We start from the raw sequence: 18,260 nt of genomic DNA, 5'->3' as shown, positions 1-18,260 counted from the left end.
AAGAAGACTTCAGATTTAATAAGTAAGTTCTTCCTTTCCACTATTTTCTATATGGATGAGGATACTACGACCTTGAACTACTACACATTATAGCAAATGAAAAGGAGAACAAGCGATATGCCCTATCAACATACAGTCCTTGTAAGAATGATCCCCAAACATAGTTCACAGAGCCCCAGAACAGAAAAAGAATACTGTGGGATAAGTTTGGGATTGATAGGAGATGGTCCATAAGTGGATCTCTTTCAAAGTGCTCCACAGAATGAAATATTTATTGAACAATACTTTAAAACATCCTATACAGAACATATAAATGGACATACACACACCATACAGAGAGAATAAAAAAGGTGATTGATTATATGCTATTGGTATCAGAATGAATATAACTATTCTCAAAATGTATTGAATTAAGGAATTATAAGGAATGTGTTGCTCTAGACTAAAAATTATATGTAGTTTTTTATTTCAACAAATGTGGACTAAGAATGTTTCAAGTTACTTGTTTTCTGCACTTCAGTAGTGACTGCTTATAGTTCTGCTATAGTCATACAAAAATGGTCATAAGGGAAGTATGGTAAATCAGGATTGAGCAAACAAGGAATATGTCCACAGACTACTGCATTCTCACTTTCAAATGCTATTACAAATTTCCTGATATTAAAATATCAGCAGTTTTAAAATCATTTACACCATTACAGTGTTTGGGAAATTTTCCAATAACAAAAGTGAATTAAGACTAACTAGAGCTTTGCGGATACCATTTTGTAATGGTAAAATTATGTGTAATTCATGGCACAGTCGCAGTAAAAAAAAAAAAAAAAACAGAATTTCACACTATGGTCACAGTAACCTCATGGACCCTGCTGTCGCACATTAACAGTTTGTTAGTTCACCTTGATCTAGTTCTCTTTGAAATGGGACTAGATCAAGGTGAACTAATCTCCTGTTAATGCACAGCAGCTGATCAAGGCAAACTTATGACCTGTTAATGTACAGTAGCAGGGTCTACATGAACAATTCATTAGTAAGCACTGACCATCTGCTGCACATTAAGTATGTCAGTTTACTTGGATCTGGCCCTTTTTTCACTGAGAACTAGATTGATGCAAAACTAAAATTGCTAACGTGTGGCCACGGGGTCCATATAAATGGCAAAATGGTTCCATGACAGTGGTGACCTTTCAGTGTCAAGTTCAAATATATGGCAAAATTCATGGGTTCTGTGACAGTGGAAATCACCATAATGTAATTGTGTTCTTAACTATATTGTAGTCTAGGGTTCAAAAGTGAATTCTGTACCACAAAAAATAGGTGATGTATTTGGTCTTCCAGAAGAGAAACATTTGAGAAATGGAAAGGCAAGACTACAAAAAAATTTACTTTTTCCTTTTACCTCTTTTCTTCTTTTGCTCTCTGTTGTTCTTCTTGTCTCAGAACCTGAACCATTATGGACTCAAAAATGCCTGTTGTCAAGCCTGCTAAACTGCGAGGTGTGGAACGACGCCTTGTTGAAGTGCATGCTGTTCCTTTCTCATCTTCCAACCCATAGTACCCTTTGGATGTTACTGCTATTGTTGTCTTCTCTCTCAAGTGCCTTGCAAGAAAAAATAGATCAATGCAAAATAATTTTTCCTGACCAGCAGCAATCCACTACCTACACCTTTAAAACGTACAACAACTAGGTTAGGTCAGAAAAAACTGATATTGTTAGAGTGTCATCACTATCTACAACTGAACTACCAACTTCTTCAGAGATGAAATGACCACTCCTTTACAAAATATTAAACTTAGATGCCATCACCTGAGAATTTTTGAAGACCTACACTATTAAAAATGGTGAATAGCTATCTCCTACATAAATAATTAGATTTTCTAAATTAATTTCCACATTATGTATTTTTTAAACATCTATACACACAAGTATTATATATTTGAGCTCAGATACGGCCATTTTCAGAACACACAAAAGCATTCCGAAACAAAAGATTTGTTGCAAACTCAACATGACAGATTAAAATTTGAAACTTTGGCAGATTACAAAATTGGGAATATTTTACTTTGAAATATTTACAAAATGAAATAGCTGAAAACAAAGGAATAATCTTTTCTTGTTTTGGATCTCTCTCTTACACTGTGTTAGGAAACTCTAATGAAGTTTAATGATAAAAAATACTTTTCACAACACTGTCTTTTTATTCAATTAGTCATCATTTTAAATTGTCAAAAATCAAGAAAAATTACACACACTTTTCCTGGGTTACTAAAGGTAAGAACCCAAACCACCACCAATTTCCCAGACTGTACCTAACAAAGTAGAGAATGTCTTTCTCTACTACAAATAAATAGGAAAAATATATACACAATAAGATATTAGAATTGTTAAAGACTGAAGAGTTAAAGGTTGTTTTGTAAAGAGTATTAACAGCAAAACAGAGAAAACAAGCTACCAGTTATTAATAACACTAGGCAATTATATTTTGTAAGCTAAGATGCAAATAATAGTAATTCAGGTTGTGAAATTTTATGAAGGCAAAAAATACAGATATTGGCTGCCAACATATTTGAGGACCTTTATTATTATTAATTTAATATATTCCCTGACATACTGGTGAAGAAGTTTTGGGCACAAAGAATGCACCAAAGGGAGCTACTGTCCAAAAAAAAAAAAAAAAAAAAACTTCTCACATTCAGGTTCATAGGGTGTGCAAAAGCCACAATGCCATTCCAACACCACTCATCACACTGAGGATGAACAGGATGAGAGCAAGAAGCAAAATATAGAAATACTTATAACACCCATGTTAAAGCAATGTCTCCTCACTACCCCGGCCTGAACATGAAGCAGTTAAAAGCAGGGCTTTGGAGCGGAGCCCGGAGCCGGAGCAGCTCCGGAGCAGTAGAGCTGCAGATTTTTGCCTGGAGCTGGAGCGGAGCACAGTTCCAAAGCCCTGGTTAAAAGTGTAATCCTGGGAAGTGTCAAGAACAGAACATTCCCATCTGTACTTGTACACTACTTCTACTTGTTCCTCTCCACTGTAAGCATAATAAAAAGGTCCATATATTGGTCACTTATAGACTATACTGCAATTTACTCTGAGGATGTTGTTAGGGCCCACCGGCAAACAAACTGGAATAGCATGAAGCAGGCAATAACAAGGTAGCACTTAGATTGTAATCTCATTTTTAGGATGTAAGCTCTGCAGGGCAGGAACCTTGTCTTCCTATAGGTCTGTACAAACCTAGCACGTTCTAGGCCAGTGGTCACCAACCCGTCAATCACATTTAACTGATCGATCCTGTAGGATCTCCAAGCGGGGCTGCCGCTAAGACAGGCTCCCTGCCTGCCCTGGCCCCATGCCGCTCCCGAAAGTGGCTAACATGGCCCGGGGCTCCGGGGGTCTGCTTTTGCACGCTACTTGTGCTTGTAAGCACCACCCCCGCAGCTCCCATTGGCCAGGAATGGGGAGCTGTGGCCAATAGGAGCTGCAGGGGCGGTGCTTGCTGGAGATAAATGCTGCCCAGTGGGAGACCACACTCCAACCCCCTGCCCTGAGCCCCCTCCCAGAGCCAGCACCCCAAACCAGCCCTGAACCCCATCCCGGAGCCAGCACCCCATACTCCCTCCTGCACCCGAACACTCTGCCGCAGTCCACTCCTGCACCTAAACTCCCTCCCAGAGTTTGCACCTCTCACCCCCTCCTCCATCCCAACCTCCTGCCCCAGGCTCAGCCCGGAGCCCCCTCCCACACTATGAACCCCCCAGCCCAGAGCCCACACCCCTTCCTGAACCCCTACCCCAGCCCGGTGAAAGTGAGTGAGGGTGGGCGAGAGCGAGTGACGGAGAGAGGCAGGAATGGAGTGAGTGGGGCGGGACTTTGGGGAAGGGGCGGGGTAGATTCTGTGTTGCCCTTATATTCAAAAAGTAATCTTGGGCATAAAAAGGTTGGAGACCACTGTTCTAGGCACTGCTGTAACAAAAATAATTTATCAGAATGGTTGCCACTTGCTCTGCAACCCCCACCCCACTTGTTATCCTCAATGGTAATCCTTTGGCTGATGGAGTCCAAATCTGAGCTCAGGAAATTGGGACAAGACTATCCTTGGTGAAGAGACCATGATTATGAAATACATATATACAGGAGATAAAGCTGAGTCCAATTCTAACCATATTTAGAGTAGTCTCCCAAATTATTCAACACAAAAGGAATGAACCACCAACACAATAAACTGGCATAAAAAGAGAAGAAAGATTATCTCTACTTACTACAGGGTAAACACTGTGAGCAACAAAGGAATCATTGGAGTTTGTTAATTTGCTTGCTATCCCCACCTTGTGTGATGAAACTACAGGAATTCTGGCAATGTACCATGAGAAAAATCAGGGCACAGAACTGAGTGGCAGAGCATTGCACCATGGGATGTCTATCCAGAATACTGAGTGGTTAATTCGAACAAGCACAGAGCTACATGGACACAATGATTAGCAAGGAAAGTAACTTAATCTGGAATAACACAGTGGTGTGAACACACTTCAGTTCAATGGAGTTAAATACCTTCACTTACAGCAAACAAATTAATTGGATTTAACATCCCCATATAGACATGGCCTAAGAGCTTGTCTACGTGGGAAGCTATGACGACTTAATCAAAACTGAAGTTAACGCACATTAACTTCAAAACTTTAGTTACTTCATCTTAACTTTCCAGAGTGTCCCCATGTACACTAATTCTAATTATAGTCTGATCTAGAGTGGTGAAAGGAAGGAACAGAATTAGATGGCAACTATGCTGCCTGGCAATGAGATGAGTGCACAGGTGATCAACACAAGGTAATCTCGGAGATACTCCACCTTGCAGAGGTGCTAGAGTGCTTAGCAGAAAAGCAATCCAGTACCTACCGTGTGTGTATATTTCACAGCCAATACAGTACTAGAAGAAAGAACTACAGTTATTAGATTTTTAACATCTAGCCTATATCAGTAGAAGTGTCTTTAAATGCAGAGGTGTGTGTATAATTTGAGTTGGGGATTGGATTACTGCCCTGTAGCGGGGTGGTCACCCCGCTCTGGGCCAGAGGGGTTAAAAACAGCTTTGGGAGGGGGCTGTGGCTGGAGAAGGCAGCTTGAAGGCTCAGCTGATTGGGGGAAGTGGCTGCAGCTGGGGCCACGCCCCAAACAGACTCAACTGGCCCTATAAAGGCAGGGAGCCAGGAACTCAGACACAGTCTCTCTCTACATACAGAGAGAGAAGGGCCTGGCTGCAGGGAGCTGAAACAGAGTACCTGAGTGGAGCAGGGCTAGGAAAAGGCTGAGGAGCTGGAGAGCTCCAGCCTGGAAAGCCCCAGGCTGCGGCCTAGTGGAAGGCCAAGGGGTACTGGGGGTTGCAGAGGGCAGCCCAGGGCTCGGCCAAGGCAGCAGGTCCAAACCCAACCTTGCCTGTGATGAGTGGCCTATACTGCAGTCTGCCCCAGGGCACGGGGGCTAGTTGGTGACTGGCAGTGGCCTTATTCTGAGGCGAGGTAGGGATAGTGGGTGGGGGTTCCCTGGGGAGAGGAGACCCTAGTACTGAGGGGGTACTGCCACGGTGGCAGCACCCAAGATAAGGGCACTGGGGTCCTGGGAGGGACACGGGGGCCAGACGCGGCAATGTGGATCAACGGCCTGCAGAGGGCGCTCCGGAGACTGGATCAAGCTAATTCCCTGAGAGACTAGCAGGAGGCGCCACGGGGTGAGTCCGCACCCTTACATGCCCTTATAAAAAGATTGTTCTTTAATCAAAAGTCATGCTTTCATACCCAAAGAATATTTTTATAATATGTGTGTTTAGGTTAAAAAACATTTACTGCACAAGAGCTTCATCACCTGTTTCTGTACATTCACATGCCAGACAATTAGTAGGTAGCCTTCATTTTACGATTTATTGCTAAAGAATGATACCTGCTTTTTTTTATGCCACAAACCTCAACAAAAATCCTAGTTAGTGTGACGGTACTGACCCCTTTTTTTTTTTTTTTTTTTTTCTCCTTGGTTGCAAATCTTATGAAAGTTTTCATATTAAAGCAATGTGAATTTTCTTTTCCCTTCTTTTGTATCTCATGCAAATATCTTTTGCAGCTGTACTGTTTACTAATATTTTATGACCAGTTTCTTCTCACTTTTAACTGATGGGGTGTGTTGTGGTTTTTTTTGTGTTTTTGGTTTTTTTGGGAGGGAGGGGCCTTTTGTGTTGATTTTAAGTGTTTTCTACTTCATCAACTTCAGCTGAAGCTTTAAAATTACACATATTTTCATCAGTCCCTAACTCTTAACCATATTAACAATATGGTACCTCATTTAGCCAGTTACTGACTGACTGCCAGCATTCACTTATGTTCAGAAACCAAATTGAAGGTCAACCAATTCACTGTGTCAGTTTGTTTAGGAAGTGGTTTTCAGAGTATCTTTTAGATCTATAGAGAATTTGATTCTAAAATGCAACCTTATATACCAAAGGTTCCCAAAACATTTTTGTTGAACCACTCTTCCGAGATTAGTGTTCCATGAGCGCCCCCTTCTTTCTAAGAAACAGGAGGCCAAGGGGTCACCGATAGTCATGGGGGCTGATACAGTGTGCCCCACACTTAGAAAACTTCTGTTACAAAGTGAACTCATTTCTTCACAGATATGAACTAATTTTCTCTTTTCAGATGTCCCATATCTGACTGGAAAAGCCTTCTAACTGACGAGAGCTAGACACAGTGCACCCCAAAGCCAGTCTCCTGTGTTGTCTAAGAGGAGCTGCTTCAGATAATCACAAGCAACTAAGCCCCAATCCCACTAACGGCATTGGTGCAACCAAGTTTCTAAGCCAAGGCCTGAAATACTCTAGTTGAAAAGCACAAAGGTTTCTGGGGTAAATCATTGTCCCTGTAGTTGACCACCTTCTACAAGCATTTCTTTCTAGATGGTATTTTATCATTCCCAACCAAGCTGAGTACAAAAATCTTGTATATATCCCTGCAGTTCAGTCCTGAAATATTTAATAGGAAGTTTCAACTTACTAGCTGTTCATAGCTGTGCTACTTTTAAAGAGTACACCTTAGAAATTGGCATCTTTCACTACCCAGACAAAACATCTGATTCACCTTTTATTGATGAGAACACCCTCAATGGGCTTTATTATGACTTCATCTTCTTGTAAACCTCAGGTCTTATTCCCACACCATTCTCGTGTACACATCACTCAGGCTAGATGTAGTAATCTAAAGGCATTCTTCAGTTCCTGTTCTAGAGATGCTCACAGTCCATTGCAGCAGGTGAGAAATCCAGGACTCCGCACTAGAAAAGCTTTTATATAGCTCTTTTAGAGAGTCTTCTGTCATTTTCTGCTATATTTGCCATTTTGGATTAACTGGGTCCTATTTTTTTTCCCCATCAGCAGTTTATAATATGAATTTAACTAGCTGTTGCAGCTATAATTTTATAACAATTATAGAATTAGGTCCCTCTGAGAAATTACTAACGTCCAAGTCTTCACTTATTATCCAGATTCAGCTTTCTTGAGGTTGTCATCATAACTCAGATGGCCTAGTTTGAGGCTAATGTGGTGATTACTCTCAGTACTAACACTACCTGTTTTCAAAATGGAAAAGTACAACATCCCTCATGATAAAACTCACTTGTTCTCATTCCATTATTGTGACATGCTGTACTTCAAACTAGCATCCTGGAACACCCATATTCACACGGTCATATTACTAATACCTCTACCCCGCTATAACACAAATTCGGATAGAATGTGGTAAAGCAGTGCTCCAGGGAGGTGGGGCTGCACGCTCCGGCAGATCGAAGCACGCTCGATATAACGCGGTTTCACCTATAATGCAGTAAGGTTTTTTGTTTTTTTTTTGTTTTTTTTTTTTGGCTCCCAAGGACAGCGTTATATCAGGGTAGAGGTGTATGTTTCCTACAACGCATGTGGTTTTTTTTTATCATTTTAAGTCTTGATCTGTTGAACCTTAATATCCCGTTGAATTGTATGTACTATCATTGTATAGTTATGAAGTGTTGCTGTATGTATTACTGAAATACTTTGAGGTTGGGAGATGCCCACAGCTGGCCCTTCATTGGGACAAGGAGCAACCATCACTGGCCAGAGAGGCATTAATGGCCCATCAAGAAGAATCTACTATCCCAGAGACTTCTCAGAGAGGGCACATATGCAATGGGGACTGCCTCACCCATAGGGATTCCCCCAGGTGAGGGCAAGGATCTTTCTAGCAGCTGGAAGAAAGTATGAGAGGTACAGTGACATCACTTGGCCTCTTCTTCCCCTCCTCCCCCCCCCCCCCCCCCCAAATCTCAACACCTGAAAGAACGTCTGGAAGACAAAGACTTTGAAATAGGGAGATTGGTCCCAGGCTGGAAGGGAGCTCAGTATGAGTACTGAGAAGTGTAAGCTGCCTGGAACTTCTATCAGGGTGAGAGACTGTTTGATTCAAATCTTGCTTAGTCTGTTGAAGTTAAAATTTAGACTGAATTTCTAGGATAATGAACTTTGATCTCTATGCCTGCTACTTATAATCACTTAAAATCAGTCTCTCTGTAGTTAATAAATTTGTTTTATGTTTTACCTAAAACAGTGTGGTTTTGGTTGAAGTGCTTGGGGAATCTCAGCTCAGATTACAAAGGCTGTTGCATGTCCACTTTCCTTTGAAGAAGTGGCAAACTTATTTATGAGCTTGCACTGTCCATGTGAGCCTTGAGCAGTGTAAGATAGTATATTTCTGGGGTGATTGGCTGGTGCCTCTCCCTGTATGATTCATAAGTGGCTCAAGGAGCATTCATACAATTTAGCTGGGTGTGTGGCTCCAGACGTTGATGGCTGAGTGATTACAGCGCTTGGAGGGGTGTTTCTGCTTGTCACTGGCATAGCTTTGTGAGAGACAACCCAGGCTAGAGAGCTAAGGAGGCACAGTGGTCCCATAGTTCCAGGTTGTACCCTGGGAATCCCTGTCACAATTATAAAGCATTTGTAGAGGTATAACTGTGTAATCCTATTTGGTTAACTGGCCAAACTTTGAAGGCCATATACTCAACTTGATGGCATTTTTCTGTTTGATCAGATGTGGCATTGAGGTGGATAGACAATTCCAAACTTTCAGGGAATGTTCTAGGCACCAATGGCCAAAACTCTGGAAAATCAGAAAACTGCAAGAGAGAAATGAGGATTTTTGGAGCCCCTGCCATCTGTTTACCACACAAGCAGCTTCTAGCATCTCTGCAATTGCCTACAGATCAAACAAATGGTTGATGGCACCAATGCCTTCCAGCACAACAATACCTATATTTCATCTCTGCCCATCATCCCATTAGAGTTTAACCCTGAATGACTTATCTCCGAGACCAGTGGTTCCCAAACTAGGGTTTGTGAACCCCCAGGGGTTCACAAAATGTTACAGGGGGTTCTGGGGGGGGGGAATCCCTAATGGCAGACAGAGCTGTCCATAGGGACCGCAGGCAGCACAGGGTCAGCAGCCCAGAGCCCTTAGACTTCCAAGAGCTAAGCAGATCAAAGCAAGCATATCTATCACACTGAGGAGATTTAAACTTTAAGACTCCTTATAGGAAAGGGAGGTGGATATTTTTTGCTGTTTTTAAAATTAAATAGGCAGCTAGTATTCTTAAAATTATGAAGAACAAGTTTAAGCTTTGTTGTAACATGCGTTGTTTGCCTGGACTGCTCCAGCCCTGAACGCTTGTGTAGGAGGAACTCTGAGGTGGATTCTTAAATACATCTGATACTCCTTGAAGAAACATATGAGCCTTGTCTTATAACAGGCTTATCCAAAGTGATACAAGCTACGAAAGTGAGATCTTGGAAGAGTGTTGCCATTTTCATAATGTAATAAAAATACTGTAATGATTAATAAATAGTGTGTAATAAGCATGTCATAAAAACAAATTTTATATTTCCAAGATCACTGCTTTTATAGTTTATACTCAGGTAAAGGAGAAAATCCCTGGAACTATTCATTTTTAGGAGGGGGTTTGTCAGACTTGACATTTTTGTAAAAGGGATTCACAGGTTAAGTTTGTGAACCACTGTCCTATACAAATAATAAGGGTAGGGGAAAGTGGGATGTAGGTGTGCACTCAGCCCCTTTCCATAGGAGAACATGGGGCCCTGAAATAGCAGGAAGAGGGAATGGGAGGCATACAGAACCTCTGGTGAGGTGGAAACTGGAGACCCTGATATGGGGTGAAGGGAGAATAGGGAGCACAAGAAGCCCCATGAATGGGGGCCTAAAAGAAACATTGTCATGAGGGAAGGGGAGGTGCGCAGAGCTCCAGGCATAAGGGAAATGACGCAGGGAAAATTCCTGAAAGAGGCCAATGGGAGGATGGCACACAAGGACCTTTTGTGTTAGAACAGAGGGATGTAAGGAGTCCCTGATGTCCAATGAGCTCAGTGTGCGGAAGGTACAAGTAATGTTTTATTTACAAACCATTATTATTCTAAGCCACCAATAAATCTGAAGCTAGTCCACACACACAGCCACCAGCAGCTATCCACTTCCATCTATCAGAGCTAATACTTGTATTGCAGGAGACACCCACAGATGTTCCCATTAAAGATTGATTCATCTTTCACTGTCAGACCTGCCCATCAGTTTCAGATCCAGATTAAGAAGTCTAGCCAAAACTCTACATTTGATGATAAAGAAACTTCTGAGATAGAAGGGTTAAATTAAATCACTATTTTTTTTAAATTTCACATTCTCCAGTTGTCTTGACTAAAATGAAAGATGCTCCTAGGGATATACATGCCTATCAATATTAAAAAGAAATCTGCTAAGGATCTATATGGTTATCGATATCATTGGGTCTGTTTTGCCTCCTTAGATTAGGGACTTTGGGGCAGGTACTGAATCTTCCTCTGCTTTTATGGCACCAACCACAACATTTATGGGCCAAATGAAGTGAGGCAGGAGCAGTAAAAGCACCCTGAAAGTGGGGGGGCCAGAGGCACCTGAATGGTAGCCCCACCCTCATACTGCCCCTTCCCCCCCCACCAAGGCCCCACTCCGCCTCTTCCCCCAAAAGCCTACCCCTCCGTTCACTCCTCTCCACCACATCCCCATCGCTTGCCCTGACATCCAGTGAAAAGTGGGGGGGGGCCATGGCACCATCTGTTCCAGCACCCCTGAAGTGAGATCTAATGCAAAGTTTTTATCTTGGCTTTACTCTTTGGCCCAGATCCACAAAGGGGACTTAGGTACTGCAGCACCTAACTTTTAGGTGCCTAGAAAAAAATCCATGGAACAACAATGGGAGCCACAAAATCTAATTTAGTTGTACCCTAGGCTCCCTATAAAATGCACAGGGAAAGATAGGCGCCTAAGAGATCACAAAAAGTCAACATGCTAGGCAGGGAGTGCCTAAACTAGCCAATGGGAGATGCCAAGGGGTATGTCCAGACTACCTGCCATATCAGCGGGTAGCGATCGATTTATTGGGGATCAATATATCGCGTCTTGTTAAGATGCTCCCTGTCGACTCCGGAACTCCACCGGAGCGAGCGGCGGTAGCGGAGTCGACGGGGGAGCCGCAGCCGTCGATCCCGCGCCGTGAGGACAGGAGGTAAGTCGGAATAAGATGTCGACTTCAGCTACGGTATTCCCGTAGCTGAAGTTGCGTATCTTACATCGACCCCCTCCCCACTGTAGACCAGGCCAAGGAGAGGACACTCAATCTCTTCTGTTGAAGATGTTCCACTGTGTATAAATACTTAAAAGTCGCTGGGACAGAGAAAGAGTGAGAATGACTCTAACCCAGTGAAAAGGGCATCCACCCGGAAGGTAGGAGACCCAGGCTTCATTCCCCTGGCTCCAATTACTATCTAAAGTAGAACAACTTCAACAGGAAAGACTGAGGGGGATTCACATAAGGACTATCCTACAGTCCAGTGGCTGAGGCACTCTCCTGAGAGGTGGCAGATCCCTGTTCCAATCCTTTCTCCATCACAGTCCCATCAGGAACTGAGCCGGGTCTCACATTGAGGTGAGAGCTCGAATCACTGAGATTAAAAGATATGAAGTGAGCACCACCACTTCTCCCACCCACAATTTTGGGTGGGGTCCAATCCAGCAGGCAGCCTCTGAGCACGCATACTAGATAGGCATTTGGGTTCACGCACTGCTCTGGAGCTTCGGCAGGAGACAGGTATCCAGACGCTTACAGTGAGGCAATAGTGCATATAATCAAATGCAGAAACTTAGGTGCCAAGGGAACTTTTCATGAGCAGCACGTATCGTAGGCTGGGGGAGGCTCAGCCTCCCCAAACTGCCCCTCATGGCCCCGACCATGCTCCACCCCAAGGCACCCTCCTGCTTGCCACTTCACCCTTGGCCCCAGCCCAGGAAAGCTGTTCCTCTTCCGGGAAGCGTGCTGGGGCTAGGGCGGCAGGCCTGCCTGCAACTGGGACTTGGGGCAGCCCGGCACTGGAGCCGTGCAGTGCCCAGAGCTCCAGGACTGGGGCCATGGAGTAACCCGGCAGGGCTGGAGGCTCTGCGGCTGCCCGCCCTGTGCTTGGGTGGCGCTCAGGGGCTGGGGGCGCTCGGGCAGGGCAGGCCAGGACAGGACTGGGGCAGCACGGCTGGCAGGCACGGGGAGCAGGGAGGGGCTCGGGGTTCCGGTGGGAGCAGAAGGAGCGGGGACCGAAGGGGCCTCGGGCAGAAGGGGCGGGGCCAGGGACTAGCCTCCCCCAAAGTTGGCTCACGCACCACCCATGGAATTTTTATAGCAGAAACTTAGGTGCTGAGAGAGTTTAGGTGCCTATCACATTAGACAGCTGCCGGGCGGGGCGTTCGTGGATCGTAGTGGTGCCTAACATTGGGGATTTATGGATCTGGACCTTTAGATATATCTGTAAGTAAAATAACATTAGAATGCTTATCACTGCATAAGTGCCAAACAAAACTAAAAGATGCATAATCTACCTCTAGCAGTAAAGCTCTCCTTTCAAAAGGAGTTTCTCCATTGGCTATGCCCTCTTACTTGGTTCTACCAGTATCAAATATCCAAGAGGAAGTAGCTTGGAGGCAATACTAAAATAAACACATACATTTTTTAGCTGTCATTAAAGGTGGGAGGCTTGGGCTCAACCCCTCCTTCAGAAACAAGTTCCCTAAGAACAAAGTGGTGAGACCTAGTGTGCATGTGGTTTTCATTACATATTTGGGTCTGCACATTCACAAAACAAACAATTTAAGGAAAGTGAGGCAGAAAGTGGCTTTTGCCAGGAGTGAGTCCTCAAACCCTATAAGGTTCCCCCGTAGGAGTGTGCCCCTAACCCACATATTTGGACCTGTCAGAATCTCTTCAGTGTCTCAGGGAGACAGACAGGTGTCCGCTACACTTACCGGGACAACAACGCCAGCTTTTGTTCCAGCATCATCTCCAGCTTCTGGGCCTGTTTGGAGAGCCAGTGATCCACCCCGTGCAGCCGATAACACGTCTCAAGCATTAGCCGAAAATCGGCCACGAAATCCGTGATTCCAGTGTATTGTCCACTGGAAAATTTTTCTTCCATCTTCAGCAGCCACATCCCGGCCGCTTGCTGTGCAACAGAGTCGCTGCCGCTGCGACCTGCCAGGGAGGCGGCTCCTCCTTCCTCCGCGACAGCGGCCTGGTCTCCGAGGGGCTTCAGAAAAGGAGCCGTCAGTGGCCGGTGCTTCTCCAGCAGAAACTCGCACAGGATCCGGTAACCCTGCTGGAGCTCCGGGCTCAGGTTCTGCTGCCAGCGGCAGCGAGGGCTGCTGTCCCCCGCATTCTCCTCCTCCTCCGGCTGCTGCGCTTCCTCCTCTGGCGGGCCGCCGACTAGAGCTGGAGCGTCTGAAGTTTCTCCGGCGGCCGGAGACTCCATGTCCCCCTCGGGCTGCGCCAGGCTCATGCACCCCACACACGCTGGGTCCGGGCTCCGCTGCTACCCGCCAGCGACCGAGCCTGGGGACGGGCTCCTCAGCATCAGCCAGAGCCCCCTGAGGCCAGTCACTCCGCGAGCGGGTGGGAGGGCGGGCTCCCCGCTGTACGGACACACCGCTCAGTCCGGCTCTGTGCCAGTCGGAGGGAAGGTGCTGCCTGTTTCCGGCTGTCTCCCATTCACAGTCACCGAGAAGTTGCCGCGGTCTGTACCCGCACCAGCCTCCCTCCCTGCCGGGGTCCCCGCCCGCCCTAGGAAGCGCCAAGGCAGCCGCTTTTGCTCTTTGTGCCTGGTTCCGCCGCCCGCAAAGGGGTCTATGGCCTCCCCTCTCCCGGGTAACAAGGAGGCTATGGCACATACCCGGGCATGTCTGCTGCCGTATCGGCCTCCCTCCGCCGCGGCTCGGTCTTCCCCCAGCCAGCTACGCGGGAAAGGGAAACTGCCCCCGCCAGCCGCCGCTCGGGTCTGGCCGGGCTGACCCTACCGTGGGCCGGCGAGACAGCCGAGCCTACCCAGCTCTTCCCTGGGCCGGGCAGCTGCTGCTGCCCCGCTCCCAGGCTCTGGGTCACCTCCCACGGGAGCTGGGGAAGCGGCCGCTCACCGTGCCCGGCCCAGACTCCGCAGCCAAGCCCGGCTGGGGCCCCCGCTCCTCAGCCGCTAATCGCTCGGTGCCTCGGCCAGGCTGCGGGGCCTGGGAGCGCGGCGGCGGCCGGAGCGGAGGCCTGTCTCCGCCTGCAGCTGCCTCTGGGGCCCGTGTCTGCGCTCCGGCAGCGGCAGGGACCGGCCGGGCGTCCTGTCCCCCTCCCCTCTACCCGCGGAGGGACATGGCTGCGGGCGGGGAGGCGGCGACGGCTGGAGCCAGCAGCGCTGTCAGTTAATGGCCGCGGAGGGGATCGGCTCGGCCCCCCCCGGGCAGGTTGGGAAGGGGCGAGAGAAAGAGAGGAGCCCCCCCCCCCTCCCATCCAACGCGCATGCGTAATGGCAGTGGCGGCCGCGAAATAGTGCGCTGGTTGTTTTGGATGCCAGCTGAGATGCCGTCATTAGACAGCGACTTCTTGTGGGACGGAGTGCGAATCTAAGGCGCATGCGCAGTCTGGGGGTATTGCCCCAGGCGGGTAAGTCAGTGCGCATGCGCGATCTGAAGACGGCACTGAGTATGGCCTTTGTCAGGAGAAGTGGGTCTGGCCTCAGCCTCAGGGTAGAGCGGCTTGGCAGCAGCTAGGGTGCTGCTGGAGATAGGTGCACCAGAGCCACCCCTTGCTGAAGTGAGGGTGTTTGCCCGCTATGGGCAAGACCAGAATACTGCTGTCATCATTTTGCAGCTCAGCCACTGCAATTTCCTCTGCTGTGGCTTTGACAAATGTAGCCTTGGCCTGCTCATCTCACGTCAGCGTGCTGCTGCCTCGATCATTGTCGCTTTGTATCCCTCCACCTGCTTCCCCCTTTACTAGCTCATCAAACGGAGCTGCTTCTGTTCACTGCCAAGGCCTGTCTCAGCTCCTGCCCATCCTGTCTCGTTTGCTATCAAAACGTCAGCTCCCGCCTCTGATCCACTTAGGATGCTAACTTTAATCTCCCACTTGTTGCATTCTCAAACAATTCTGTGCTTCACACTTTGTTCTATAATGGGCCTGAGAACAACAATATGGTCTGCAAATGATCTCAGTGGTCTAAATCCTGCTTGTTTCTCTCTGCGTTGCAAGTCTATTTGTTTCTTGATACATTCCAAGATGATGTTGCACATGATTTTCCCAGGCATTAAGAGTAATTTGTTTCCTCTCCAGTTATTGCAGTTGGTAAGGTCACCCTTCTTTGGCTATTTTACAATAAGGCCTCCCTTCCAGTGGGTTGGGTTCTTTTCTCCATTCCATGTTCTATCCAAAAACAAGGAAAGTCTGGAGGATTGTTTTGTCACTTGCTTTAAGCATCTCTCCAATAATGTTATCCTCTCCATCTGCTTTTCAAGTTTTCAGTTTACTGATAGTTTTAATAACTTCTTCCACTCTAATATCTCCTAAATCAATATCAAGCTCTAGTGTAGGCCTGCATCACATATTTATAATAGTTTGCTTGGGCTATTTAAAAGAGCCTGAAAATGTTCTGCCCATCTTTTCCTTTGTTCTTCTCTGTATTAAGAGTCTTTCCATGTGCCTTTTGAATAGGGCCTCCAGTACTGTTAAAGCTTCCTGTTAGCTGTTTGATAGTCTTTGTCAAGGCTGCTTCCCCACTCTGAACTTTAGGGTACAAATGTGGGGGCCTGCATGAAAACTTCTAAGCTTAACTACTAGCTTAGATCTGGTCCGCTGCCACCACTCCCAAAGTGCTAATTCCCTTCCCTGGGTAGCCTTGAGAGACTCTTCACCAATTCCCTGGTGAATACAGATCCAAACCCCTTGGATCTTAAAACAAGGAGAAATTAACCATCCCCCTCCTTTCTCCCACCAACTCCTGGTGGATCAAGATCCAACCCCCTTGGATCTAAAACCAAGGAAAAATCAATTAGGTTCTTAAAAAGAAGGCTTTTAATTAAAGAAAAAGGTAAAAATCATCTCTGTAAAATCAGGATGGAAAATAACTTTACAGGGTAATCAAACTTAAAGAGCCCAGAGGAATCCCCTCTAGCCTTAGGTTCAAAGTTACAGCAAACAGAGATAAACACTCTAGCAAAAAGGTACATTTACAAGTTGAGAAAACAAAGATAAAAACTAACACGCCTTGCCTGGCTGTTTACTTACAAGTTTGAAATATGAGAGACTTGTTCAGAAAGATTTGGAGAGCCTGGATTGATGTCTGGTCCCTCTCAGTCCCAAGAGCGAACAACCCCCAAAACAAAGAGCACAAACAAAAGCCTTCCCCCCCCCCCCCCAAGATTTGAAAGTATCATGTCCCCTTATTGGTCCTTTGGGTCAGGTGTCAGCCAGGTTACCTGAGCTTCTTAACCCTTTACAGGTAAAAGGATTTTTGGAGTCTCTGGCCAGGAGGGATTTTATAGTATTGTACCCAGGAGGGCTGTTACCCTTCCCTTTATAGTTATGACAGTCTTATACAAGTGTTAACTTACAGGCAGTCATTCATCTTTGACAAAGTATTTCAAACCCTTTCCTCAGGTTCTATCCTCCTTGGCCACAGTGTCATTCCGTTCTTGGGTCAAGTGAGAGTGACCTCACTCCCTACGTCAGGTTCTTTGTTTGATAGCCTTCTTTAACCAGGTCAAACTAATACATCAATTTGCCTAGGGGGTTAGGCTTCCTCAAATGGGTTATTACCCTCCCCCAGTGATTTTAGTTCCTGTAGGAAACTCCTGTAACTCCCTCATGGAGCAATAATACAATCCCTAGCCCACAATTATACATACAACATTTATAAAGTTGATACAGTAGTATTTTGAGATTCCAAGTATCCATAATATCTCTCACATCTGTACTATAGGCAATCCACAAAAATCCAAATTAATACCAAAAGTAATTTTCAACATGTTGCACCTAGAAAAAGACAGCTAAAGATACTAACATAATCATCAAAAACACTCCTCTCAAAGTGAAGAGTGACATTTTCAACACCTTCCAAGTTTTGTTGTCTAAGACAGCTGCAGATTTAGTGGCATCAAGGGTCAACCGTAGTGATGTTTTTGCCACCAGTTGACCCTCCCGAAAGATGGCCTTGAAGGATTCTCACCTCTCCGGCTGCTTATCAATAAAGTCAATAAAGTTTATTGTACTTTGTGTAATTGTATTTTGCTGTGAGCACCTGGTAATTGGCAATATGAAATTGTAAGGCGGCCGAGGAATACGCCTTCCTGCCAAAGAGATAGAGGCGCTTCCAGTCCCTGTCATAGGGCTTTGCCCTGGAATGATGTTGTCAGCCTCAAGAGTTTACAGCATCCACCATGATGGAATTGGGAGGTGGGTGGGAGAAAAGGAACTCTGATTCATTGGCGAGGACATAATATTTCTTGTCTGCATGCTTGCATGTTGGGCTACCAATGCCGGAGTTTGCCACACCGGTGTAGCTGGGTCTAAGATGGCCTTGTTGATTGGGAGGGTGAGTTTTGAGGAGGTCAAAGAGTGGAGGTTGTCAATGCGCTGGTGGTGTGTCTTGGACCTCCTCCAGTGGTATGTGGAGGGTATACACTACTCTTTTTGCCAGCTCCTGGAACAGACAAAAGTTGTCTGCCATGAATGGGGGTGAGGGCTTGTTGTCTGTTTCCTGAGGCTCTGAGGCCCTCAATGCTGTGGCTGAAGGAGCGTGCCTGGAGGGTTGTCAGGCGATGCTTGAAGCTCGCGAGGCAGGCTGTA

The 18,260-nt window shown here is 46.2% G+C and overlaps 1 protein-coding gene across 1 annotated transcript in view; it reads right to left on the bottom strand.

The window, feature by feature from the left end:
- BRD10 (bromodomain containing 10) overlaps window positions 1-13,935 on the bottom strand; it is a 78,631-nt gene extending 64,696 nt beyond the window's left edge. The window contains exons 1-2 of the mRNA XM_065406333.1: window positions 13,406-13,935; window positions 1,397-1,597 (exon numbers count right to left, since the gene is read on the bottom strand). Of these exons, the coding sequence (XP_065262405.1) occupies window positions 1,397-1,597; window positions 13,406-13,935 (731 nt within the window). The remainder of the gene's footprint in view (window positions 1-1,396; window positions 1,598-13,405) is intronic.
- Between the last annotated feature and the right edge of the window lie 4,325 nt (window positions 13,936-18,260).

The sequence above is a fragment of the Emys orbicularis genome, chromosome 6 (assembly GCF_028017835.1).
Source record: "Emys orbicularis isolate rEmyOrb1 chromosome 6, rEmyOrb1.hap1, whole genome shotgun sequence".
Lineage (NCBI taxonomy): Eukaryota > Metazoa > Chordata > Testudines > Emydidae > Emys > Emys orbicularis.
The sequence above is the reverse complement of the archived record's forward strand: the minus strand, read 5'-3'. Positions and strand labels throughout refer to the sequence as shown.